The following is a 12,549-nucleotide window of genomic DNA, read 5'->3' on the forward strand; positions in this document are numbered from 1 at the left end:
ATAAACATAACTCACCACAACTAATATACACACAACTCACCCCACAACTAATATACACACAACTCACCCACAACTAATATACACACAACTCACCCCACAACTACTATAAACATAACTCACCCCACAAAACTACTATAACACATAACTCACCCCCACAACTACTATACACACAACTCACCCCACAACTACTATACACACAACTCACCCCACAACTACTATACACACAACTCACCCCAACAACTACTATACACACAACAGAGCCAGGAAAAAAAACGGTTCTGAAAGTGCAAAAAATGAATGAACTGCTGATGGTATTTTTTTACTTTCCCTGTTGATACAGACATTCTCTTACTGTTCAACTTAACCACAGCGTTCTCCTTCTTTGTAGGCTTGTTTGTGAATGTTCTGCATGAGCTGCATGTTTTCGACATCAGTGATTTACAGATGAAACAGAACCAGAGGCTTGAGTTCAGAAGTGGCCATTAGCCATTCTGTCTCTTCTTCATCATCTTCATCATCTTTGTTTGAGCCTTTAGTAGAGCAGAATATTTGTTTGCAGCAGAGCTTGTTACTGCCAAGAACCGAGTCAGGAACTCATTTAAAATAATGGCCACTGAGGACATGGTGGAGGAAGAGAGATGGTGAGGAGGAGGAAAAGATCTTCACAGTTCTTCAGCAGTGCTCATTACACACTGAGACACCAGGGCTCTGCTGTCAGCGCAGTAACAATGATTGATATATTCATATTGATCTGCCTTTTACTGTTAATAATGCCTACTAACACGACAAGAGAGAATCAGGAGACAGGCGAACTGACCCTTTCTGAATTATTTAAATTTTGCTCACCAGGTCTCACTATCAAAATATGTATATTATATGTATATTAAACTATGTTTATTATAAAATGTGTAATGATTCTATGTGTTTACCAGGCATGGTTATGGTAATATTTCTGCTAATGGTATTTTGTGCTCAAATAAAATCATTTAGATTAATTTGCAGTTTAACTCACAAAGCAAACACAGAAACAACCGTGAAGAAGTGCATCATCCCGTTCCTCCGGCTGGTAAGTAAAGCACCATGCTGTACCAGATCCAGCTCCTCAGACATGACAGAAGCCAGTAAGGAGGGAAAAAAAGCATGTCTCTGTATTCTCTTTCATTCACTCATGGCCTGCTGTGTGTGTGTGTGTGTGTGTGTGTGATTTGAACTATTCTGAGATCCATGTCACTGCAGTGACCCAATTACAGTCAAACCACTTGAGATTTGCCTCCATGGTCACCTGCGTTGCAAAGAGCAGAAGGTACCCCCATCACCACCACCTTTCATTGGAGCCATAATCAAGCCTAAAAAGTCCTGATCCGGTCCGAGTTCTCGTTTCACGTCCTCAGCATCCATTTTTGCATCTCTCTTGCGATAATTAAAATGCATCGCATTTAGCAGTTCATTAAAAAAATTACATTCGATAAGACATAATTACAACATACGAAACACTTCGTCACCTACCATCGAAACAAATTTACAAGCAGTGAATCACACAGAATGGATAGGTACTATAGACCAATCATTTACCGTGCAAGCTCAAACCAACCCGACTAAAATGACAGAAATTGTGCCCAAACTCAATGCTTCCGGCCAAGATTTACAGCTCTACTTCTCATGCTCCATCTCCTGGAATTCACACACCTCCTCATAATAACCACAGCTCAACTTACACCATTATCGCCCCCTGACTCCATCCTACTCTGTACATACTTTGATTTTGAGCTGTGAACCGCCCATCGTGCCCTAGAAAAAGATCCACAGTGGACAAGAGGTCATAATCACAACAGCAGATAATTAATGCAGTTCAGTCCAAGGGCCTCCGGAGGTCATCACAGACTTTCAGATGTCTGGGTTTTGGATGTGAGTGGTCTCAGTGGCCCCCTCTTCATGAAACTGGGCCACCAGTTCACAATGTCAGAGAGAGACTCTTTCCTCCAGAAAGCTCTCCAGGCTGCTGACTCTCATATCCTGACTTCACCACCACTGTGATCAGAAACGATCAGACCAATCCAGATGTTTAATGAGAACCCTTGCATGCTGCTTCAGGTTACATTTGCACCTAAACGCTACAAAATCCAAATGTGTTTCTGTAGGGCATTTCTGCTCCAAATCTGCATCTCATCATCATGACCTCCACCTTTCTAGACCTAACAATGCTCTTCTCCATCTCAAACTGCAAATGTGGGTTAAAAACCAGCGCAGCTTGAGGTGCAGTGTGACGGGAGGGAGGCTGGAATATTAACTGGTGTTTCTCCTTTTATGTTCCTCTTAGCTGAACACTTCAGTAAAATGCGGAAGTGCATTTCAGTTTTAATCTGGAAGTAGAACCCCTATTAACAAGAGCCGAAATCAGAACCATGAGAGCGCAGTGATGGTCGCCATCCACGGCATCACCACCAAACTGCTCCTGGATCAGAGCAGCCACCAGGTGCCTCAGGACCGCCTTCTCGGTGCTGATGAAGAAATATAAAAACCAGCAGAATTCACACACGGTCTCCCGTCCTCCTGCTCTGTTTATTGGGAATATCAGATGTCCCGAGTACAGGTCAACTGACCTGGGACCTTGAACGTGGAGGAGGTCCTGGAGGCAACCGTCACCCACCGTATAAAACAGCAATGACGAATGATGAATAATCTGTGCAGAACCACGAGTCTCTGCCACCACACAGTGTAGTGATGAACATCAGACCAACACACACACACACAGTTCAGATCAGGCTCTCTGGTGGAGGTGAAGTCTCTGGTGGTTCCTGGCTCCGCTCCTGTGGTGCCGGGCGGTAGATGAAGCAGTACTCTCTCCTGGGCTCGCTGTGGTGCAGACCGGACTTGATGGCGAGGGGCAGTTCGTCTGGCGCCAGCGGCCGGTGCTGTCCATCCACCAGCACGGTCAGACAGTAGGAGCCGGGCTCCGGGACCTCGAACTTGTCGGCGCACTGGGAACACAGCTCCTGGGCACTGGTGTTGGGCTGGACGCCGAGCGTCTTGGTCCCGGACCCGGCCTCCAGGAAGGAGACGCTGATGAAGTCCTGTGGACAGGCAGAGCGCCCGGCAGTCAGCGGCCTGAACGGGGCGGGGCTCATAGCTGCAGGGCGGAACCCACCTGGACAGAGGAGCTGGAGGCGCGGGCCTTGTTGAGGGTCCGGCGGCGCTCCCACCGGTGGATGGAGTCCTGCACCTCCAGACTGAGCTGCCGCGTGACCGGTTGCTTGTCGTAGTTCTTGATGTGCTCCAGCGCGCCGTACGTGGTGGTCAGGTAGTACGAGCCTGGAGGTGGGAAGGAGAATCCCGGGAACATGCCATCACCAGCCCTGCACTGACACCAGTTGCAGGCTCACTCTCCAAGATCACTCTACCCTGGGAGGGGGTCCCTCTCTCTATCACTCCTTCCCAACGTTTCTTCCTTTCTTTTTCTCTCTAATAGAGATTTTTTTGTGGAGTTTTTCCTTGTGTGCAGAGTGGGTGTCAACTGTAGGGTCTGTCAAAGCCCATTGAGACGTCCTGTATGTGATTATGGGCGTTATAAGAAATAAATGTTGTTGTTGTGCGTGTTAGAGATGTAAACATGCACTGGCCTCGCGATTCCATTCGATTGCAATTACGATTATCGATGCATCGCGATGATTGCCACACATTAAGGAGAGTTAAGGCCTCGTTCATTCGGACGTCTGAGCCAGGTGCTGTTTGTGGTGTCGGTTGTGGCGCGGACCGAACGCAGACCGCAGATGGCTTCAAATAAACGCTGCACGCAACGCTTTCTTGGCATCAAATCCTACCAAAAACCTGTTGAATGTTAAAAATTTACTAATTTTAAACAACGGCGAATGTTAAAGTGTGAAAAATTTTTAAACCACCGGCAGAAAATCACCCGGCAACCTGAAAGTGAAAGTGACTTGATTGTCATTGTGAGACACTGCGGCACACGTGTCCCCTGCTTTTAACCCATCAGTGGGCAGCCACGACAGGCGCCCGGGGAGCAGCGTGTGGGGACCTCAGCAGCACCCTGGCATTGTGGGATTCAAACCCACAACCTTCCTTACCCGCTAGGCCACCACTGCGCCCTGTTCTGCACTGCATCAAGGCAGAATCGTCCACATCTGCATTGTGATGCATCTCTGGTCTGGAGAGCCCTGCTTCTGAAACGCTCTCTGTGTTGCATGTGTGTGTGTGTGTGTGTGTGTGTGTGAAACTCACCCTCTCCCAGCTGCAGTGCAGGGTCCATCAGCTCCATCATATATTCCACATCCAGCAGCAGGGCGTTCAAGTTGCTCCGAGCCAAAACATAGATCAGCACCGGGAGGAAGTCATCTGCACCGTGGGTCTTTCCTACACACACACACACACACATGCAGGTCTATAAATAAATACACACACACGTCCACCCAAACAGCGCAGCACTGGAACGAATGTTCAACACTAGAGGAAAAAGTCACAAAAACACACACACAGACACATATACCCAACAGCACGTCGCCTTCAGCTTTTAGGACGCCTTCTCCTTCACGTGTTTGAACTTACTCAGACCTACAGTGGAGACCTTCAGAAACTGGCCCCACCCGATCTGAGGAAACACACGTACCTGAGCTGCTGACCGACATGGAGTCGTAGATCATCTTGCAGGTCTTGAGGAGCAAATCGATCTTCTTCTGAGGGGAGTACTCCTGGTGTAGCGTGGCCAGCTTCTGCTGGATCTTCTCCATGACGGGGGCCTCAGGAATGCTGGTGGTCACTCCCAGGTCGGTAGTGGTGGTTCCCAGCAGCACATGCTGGTTTTCACGCAGGGTCTTAAGCATGCCATCACGGCTGTAGATGTCCTTCAGGCAGGAGTACACCGCCTCCTTCAGCGGCTTCAGGACGCACTTACACAGCGCAGCTTCGATGATGACCTCTGTGAAGGAGACAGGACACTTTCATCCAACCAGGGGACATCGAAGGAACATCAGATGTTCAGAACTATTATACCTGGTCACATGATCGGCTTTTCTACATTTTAGCATATTGTGATAAAATAAATCATTTTTATACCAATATTGAATTTTTTACTTTTACTAAGAAAGTTGCTGCTGTTCTCGCTGGGATTGTGAGGATTAAGATGGGCGTGGCCTGATGGCCTGTCTTAATATGGCCGCGTTTTATAGTTGAAAGAGAAAATAAAACTACATCCCCTGGCATCCCCTACGCGTTTCAGCAATAATTACCCAGTGTCCTCAGCGGTTTGTTGTACTGCACTCACCAAGCTTCTCCTCGGAGTAGATGCCGGGCTCCTGCAGGTTCTGCATTTCAGCACTCTGGATCAGGTAGCTCTTCAGCTGCGTCATCATCTGCCGGATCTCCTGCAGCATCTCGGTGCTGGAACCGTGCCTGGACATGGTCTCCAGCGCGAAGGCCCGGTGGTCGCGCACCAGGTTCCCGAAGTAGGAGCCGCAGTCGCGGCCGAGCTCCACGACGCGGTTCTGGAGCTTGCGCTCGCCGCACATGAACCCCGTGAAGACGTTGCTGAGGTGGACCATGGACAGCCTCTGCTTGGCCCGGTCCAGCATCACGGTGGAGGTGCGTTTGATGCCGGGGCCGCTCAGGGTCAGGGGGGTCGGCCTCCTCCTCCGTGCTGCTGGTGGAGTAGGAGTCGTTGTCCTGGTTCTGGGGAGGGAACGCGCCGGCTGCGGCGTCGGGGGAGTACAGAGACACGTCGCCCGTCTTGGGCTCCACTGAGAGGGACGAGGCCAGGCAGCTCACTTCATGAGTGGCGGCAGGACCTCCCCTTGACCCCTGAGGGTGTGGAGGTGCAGCTGAAGGAGTCTGGGGGCGCTTCTTTCTTCTAGGAGGGGGAACTGGTGGCCCTGGCTTCTTCACTGGAGATCCCGGTGCAGAAGAGACCTTCAGAACCACGGGAGTTCCATTCCTGGTTGGTTCCTTTGCAGCTCTTCTGTTACTCAGCAGAGCCTCCATGTCCAGAAGAGTAGGCGGAGCTTCTGGGTTCTCCGCCCCGTCAGCCTCCACACTATCAGCCAGGCAGACAAGTGCCGCCACCGGCACTTCTGTGGCTAAGATCCCGTCCTCTGCCCTAGAGGGTCTCTCACTGCTCTGGTCTTCAGCTGGCTGCTTTTCAGAGAGCCTCCTCCGAGGGACGGGTGGCACCCGGTGCGACGGGGGACGGGACACCGGAACCTTCTTTCCTCCAGCGCTCTCTTTAGCCTTTTGCGGTTGGTCGTTTGAAGTCTTGAGCTGAGACGGTGTGTCTGGCCCCACAGCTTGTGGTGACTGTGTCACACGCTCCTCTCTCGGTCCCCTGGCTCCGCCCTCAACTTCCCCTTTATGACTTCCTTCCTCTTTTGCCGCAGCTAGGCCTGCCGGTGAGGCTGAAGCTGCCGGGGGCGGGGCCAACTCGGCCAAAACAGCACTGGGTTCTCCCCTGGCCTGCAGGGCTTTCGACGTTCCAGTGTGGCCCTCAGCGGCGCTCAGGGGTCGTGGGGGCAGGGGTGGGGGGCGCTTGTACTGGGGTCCCACTGAGGCCCCGGTGACATTGAGACTCTGCGTACGGAGAACCGGCTGGAGGACGGCGGGCGGCAAACAGCCAACATGCTCCTCAATAAAGATGGGGTTAATGTACCAGAGCTGGCCAGAAGCGGAAGACTGGCCACGCCCACCGTCACTGGTCAACACCACGGTCTCTTCTGATGGGCAGTTCAACGAGGAGCCCCAGAATTCTGCGTTTAAGCAGCCAGTCACACACACACAACTGGTTACTGTTACGCTCACACAAACATACATGTGGGATTTAGGGTTGAGACACGCACTGAACCACACTGAACACATGAGGAAGTTTTGACGTATATCAGATCGCCGGTATATTAAATGTACCTGCTGATGGACTTTCAGTGGTCAGCTGGACATCCACAGTGGAGGAGAATTATGGGAGCTGCTGCTCATTCAGACACACTCACTCACACACAGATATCTAGACCGTATAGCTCACCTGACCCTAGTGATGATATCACCTCCATGTCCTGATATCTGGTTGCCTGGGCAATGACCTGTGGTAACCTCAAGGTAAAGGGCAGAATGTCCCTAAGATAAAAAAAAAAAAAATCTGTCTTCATTTCCATTACGATGCACTGACCATTATGATGATACCATAATTAAAATACTACCTCTAAACATAAATGTGTGTGTGTGAAGTGATTGTCATTTTGAAACACTGCAGCACAGCACACAGTGACACGGTGAAACGTGTCAGATGCTTACCGACTCACACAGTAGAAAGCAATGAGCTTAAAGATGTTGTCAAAGACAAGAACAGATCCATCCAGGTAGATCACTGCAGGTGAAGTCAGAGAGAAGAGATCTCATGTTGAACAGATAAGTGAATGCAAGACTAAATTCATCACAATTTTCCTTAATCATCGGTTATATTTCTAATGCCAATGACTCACAGGACTTCTCCTCTTTAACAGCCAATTCCTGGATCTGTGGCGCCCCCTCGTGGTCCAGCAGCCGAACTGCCAGGAGCATCGTCTTCAGATGGCCATCCCGCCTCACTAAAAAGATCTGGTCCGAGAAACACACATCATTGCAACTGCAGCTGTGTGTGTATGTGTGTGTGTGTGTGTGTGGTACAGCCTAGTGGGTAACTCACATATGAGCTAGAAGTTTCAAACCCCACTTACTACCATCATGTCCCTGAGCAAGACACTTAACCACTTAGTGTCTCCAGAGAGGGACTGTCCCTGTAACTACTGACTGAAAGTCGGTCTGGATAAGGGCGTCTGGTAAATGACAGAAATTTAATTGTAATGTGTGTGTATCTGTGTTTTGACCTGTAAAGGTCTTGATGGTCTCGCCCCGCAGTACCTGCGTGAACTTTTAGTTATTTACGACCCGCCACGGGCCCTGCATTCCGAGGGTGCAGGGTCACTACTGGAACCCAAAGTACAGAAGGTCACGGCTCATATAGATCTCCGCAGTTGTGGGACGGCTTGCCGGTCAGTGTCCTGGACTCAGACTCAGTGTCAGTGTTTAAATCTAAACTGAAAACACATCTGTTTTCTCTGGCCTTCTTTTAAAGTCATTTATTAAGTCCACTTCATCACCCTGTTTTGCAGAGAGTGTTAAATTCACCTTAGTTAGGATGTCCTAGTTAGGGTACAAATACACCACCATAACCACATACTGTATTTCAGTACCAGTCGTACGATGCCACCGACTGCCGCTGCTTCTGTTCGTCCTCTCCGAGACACTGAATCAGGCGTCCAGACCACCTCCAGATTCCAATGAAGAGACAATCAGATGAATCCTAGTCATTTACATTTAAATTTAAGGCATTTACCAGACGCCCGTATCCAGAGTGACTTACAACGTGCTTCCATGTCACCATGGATGGAGGTCAGTTCTGGTTCACTAGGACCCCCAACTATGAATACAATCTTTTTATTCACTCTGTTCTAGTTTCTATACAGAAGAAGGTTACAAGTTCATCTAAATATTCTCTAAAGAGGAAGGTGTTGAGCTGCCGTGTGAAGGTGCTCAGTGACTGAGCTGGAAGTTCATTCCACCACCGAGGAGACGGAGAAGATACGTACTGTATGTGATTAGATACGCGTGTGTGTGTGTCTGACTGACCCCAGGCGTCTCGCTGGTAAGGATGTGTGCTGATCTCTCCTGCGTGATCCCCAGCTGCAGCCATACGGGACACGTCTTGATGAGTTTCTCCAGGAGGTTGATGGTGGGGAGCGAGGCAGAGGAGACGACAGATGGACCAGGATGGAGTGCTGCAGCTGGATGTGGTGGTGGACCTGTATTTGGCCTGAACACGGGCGGTGCTGGGGGTCTGGAGAGCGGTGAAGAGGAAGGTTTGGACGTTGGTGGAGGGGGTGGTCTGTGCTGGGGGCTAGAGGGGAGGAGATGAGACTGGAGGTGAGAAGGGCCTGGACAGGTGAGGGGTTCTAGCAGCAGGACCTGATGGGCACGTAGGTTTGGGAGTATGGATGGATGGGACTGAATGATTGGGTGAGGACAGGGTGGAAGAAAATGGAGGAGAGCAGGAGATGAAAGAAAAGGCTGAGAATATAGGAGAAGGAGATTTTGGGGTGGAAACTGGACGAGTGGGTTTGAAGAAAACAGATGTGACCCTGGAGAAGAGTAGAAGTCCCACTGTGATAAGGAGTCAGCTGCCCACTGTAAAAGGAAGAGACCAGATGGGCGACCAAATGTACACTGTACAAAATTCAAGTTCTCTCAATTTTGCGGCATTGGCGGGAAGACGGTGGCCTTCAGTATTTAATTTTTTTACTGTGTACCTACAACAGGAGAGCGATTGGGTGTAGAGTTATGGCTGGTCGTCATGTTACAGTCGACCAACCTTGTGCCATGGAACTGTAAACAGTAGCAAGAATATTCATCTGCCTTTCGTGGTTTTGTCAGAAACCTGAGAAGAACCATTCATCATCGTCCTGACAGATTGGAAACTACTGAAATGTAACTCAGCATCTCATAGCCTTTTATCTCATTCAGCAATTAGATTCTCTCGCTCTCTCTTTCCCGTGACTGTTCTTCTTCTGCCATGTTTCTCCTAAATTACATTCACTGGTCTCATATGGTGTTGGGGTGGGACATTTCCCATTTATACTAGTCCAGGCCTCATCAAAATGACAGAGAAGCTGGTTTACCACTTTATTACAGCCATTGTTCAGTTGGTTGGTGTTTGATATGGACAGTGTGAAGGCCTCCTACATCCTGAATTTACAGTACAGGCCAAAAGTCTGGACACCTTCGCATCCAACGTGTTTTCTTTATCTTCATGACCATTTACGTTGGTAGATTCTCACTGAAGGCATCAAAACTATGAATGAACACATGTGGAGTTCTGTACTTAACAAAAAAAGGTGAAATAAGTGAAAACATATTTTATATTCTAGTTTCTTTGCTCTGGTTACTGCTTTACACACTCTTGGCATTCTCTCGATGAGCTTCAAGAGGTCGTCACCTGAAATGCTCCTCCAACAGTCTTGAAGGAGTTCCCAGAGGTGTTTAGCACTTGTTGGTCCAGCTCACCCCAAACCATCTGGACTGGGTTCAGGTCCGGTGACTGTGGAGGTCAGGTCTCCACTTTTTGTTAAGTCCATAACTCCACATGTGTTCATTCATAGTTTTGATGCCTTCAGTGAGAATCTACCAACGTAAATGCTCATGAAGATAAAGAAAACACGTTGAATGAGAAGGTGTCCATACTTTTAGCCTATAATGTATGTCACAATTGCATAGCTATTGGTTTATTCCTCATGTGGCTTTTAATAGATTCATGGGTGTCATCTGTAAAATGAGTTGGTTACTGAGCAAGGAATTGTAAACAGTAGCAAAAAAATGAATCTGCCTTTCAAGGTTTTGTTACAAACCTGAGAAGAACCATTCATCATCGTCCTGACAGATTTGAAACTACTGAAATGGAACTATTTTATTACAGCCAGTTGGTCGGTTGGTGTTTGATATGGACAGTGTGAAGGTCTCCTACATCCTGTATTTATATCTGGGTGGCTTTTATCTGGACACTCTGTAGATAAATTATACCCACTGGGAACTAGATTCATGGACTGGACAGGACTAGTCAATAGCAACATAACCAGAGACGAAAAGCGTGTAGAGGATAAAAACTCAGGGCAGAAGAGTTGCTTTGCGTGCTTCACATGTGACTCACATCATGATGTCATCGCACATCTGGAGTCTGTTTCCAGTTTTCCTGCAAACTCAGCTGTTCTACAAGTTCTGAAATGTCGCCGTTTCTGGTCTCTTTTTCAACCAAGCGTCCCGAAGAGCCCAATCCATCCATCTGCGTCCCTCTTTCCCCCGACATTCTTTCACTGACTATAGCACCTCCCCCCTCAGCGTCCAGAACCAAGTGAAGAAGACTCGTTCAGGGCTGATATAAGGAGCAGCTGGAAGAGTCTGGAGTTTGGACTGTGAGTGTGTGTGTGTGTGTGTGTGTGTGTGTGTGAGTGTGTGTGTGTGTGAACTCACCCAGGAGACGCTCCTGCTTCCTCTCCAACTGCAGCCGTTCTCATCATTCTGACTCCAAACTTCAGCCTCAGTTCAGACCGTTGATCAAAGACGTCATGAGGAGAACTCCTCCATCGCGGTGGAACCCCTCCTTCCTTTCTCCTTCTCCGCTCTGCTCTCCCACTCCAGGGTTCTTTTCCAGCCGCGCTCCACAAAGCAGAAAGTTGAGGAGATTTTTCTTTTCATTCACTCCTCTCTCTCTCTCTCTCTCTCTCAGTCTCAACTTCCTGTCTTGACTCGAACCGCAGTGTTGTCAGGAAGAGGAGGACGTCCAGGGTGGCCAGCCAACCCCCACCAACCCCGACCCCGACACGTACACACCCCCACCTCTTCCTTTCTCTCTAAGAGCACGTCCAGCTCCAAAAACCTTCTTCGTGGACATCAGTCCCCGCCGGAACCCGTCCAGACTCCACCCTCATCCCCAGGCCTAAATGGATCCAGACACCCTCACCCTCTTAGACCCCAGTGTGGAATGTAGGTCCGACATATGGTTTCCCTCACGGGAGGAGCCGAGCGGCCCTATTTACTTCTCAACAGGTCTCCGCCCCAAATGGTCCACCCCTGGGGTCTTCATCAGACCTCAGACAGGAAACACGAAGGCTGCTGAGATCAGGCTGCTCTGGTGCAGTGAAGTGTGGCCCGCAGCTGCTTCCTGCGTGAGGGAACTCGGTCAGAAACAACCTGACCATCTCCACAGACGCACAAACACACACCTGGGAGACACATACACAACGTGCAGTGTTGACGGTGTTGAAGGCACGGCCAACATCACATTTAAACAGGATCCATCTGGCTGAATTAAAGAAAGAAAAGGACGATGATAAAAAGAACATCTAAATAAGATTGCTCATAAAGACTTCTTTATAGTTTGAGGTTAGAAGATCCTCCTGGGCCTCCTGAGGCATGCCTGTTGAAGTCCAACACCAGCTCCTTGGCCAGGTTCTCCGTTTGCTTGGGGGTCTTTAACCCTTTAAACCCTATAATTCATACTTTTTCAGGTTTTAGCAGTAAAACCTGCTTCTGTCCATTTTTTCAGTACGACGTCTTCTTTCAACATGTGGTAGGTGTTTTGCTTTACTTTATGCTAGAAATATCAGGGCGTAATAACGCACGACCTTCATACATGTCAGAACCGCATCTCCACGTGCTGGCGGGGAAATCTGCAGAACGTGTTAGCCGCTCGGATGCTGAGGTCACAGGCAGATGAGCAGATAAAAATAACCGCGGCCCACCGATACAAAGAAAAGGGAACAAATGAATAACTGCGAAGAGTGAATCATGAATGTGACGTCTTCCGACTTCATTTGTAAGAAGTTTATTTATCGGTATGAAGTGGCACGTGTGTGTGGCGGTGCGAGTGTGTACGTTTCTGTGTGTGTGTGTGTCCGTACAGCTGCGGTAACTGCAGTTCACTTCACTCTGAACAGAATTAGAAATGTCTCCACCAGATGGATGGGGGAG

The 12,549-nt window shown here is 49.0% G+C and overlaps 1 protein-coding gene across 1 annotated transcript; it reads right to left on the reverse strand.

Moving 5' to 3' along the window:
• Positions 1-1,732: 1,732 nt before the first annotated feature.
• Positions 1,733-11,330, reverse strand: LOC114787109 (ras and Rab interactor 3-like). Its single transcript, XM_028974893.1, is given in 11 exon segments — positions 1,733-3,071; positions 3,146-3,309; positions 4,237-4,368; positions 4,622-4,930; positions 5,276-5,624; positions 5,626-6,746; positions 7,016-7,107; positions 7,285-7,357; positions 7,473-7,587; positions 8,659-8,926; positions 11,050-11,330. Coding segments are annotated over 11 exon segments (2,988 nt in total). The 5' UTR covers positions 11,097-11,330; the 3' UTR covers positions 1,733-2,753.
• Between the last annotated feature and the right edge of the window lie 1,219 nt (positions 11,331-12,549).

Source organism: Denticeps clupeoides, chromosome 1 (genome assembly GCF_900700375.1).
Source record: "Denticeps clupeoides chromosome 1, fDenClu1.1, whole genome shotgun sequence".
In the NCBI taxonomy this organism is placed as follows: Eukaryota; Metazoa; Chordata; class Actinopteri; order Clupeiformes; family Denticipitidae; genus Denticeps; species Denticeps clupeoides.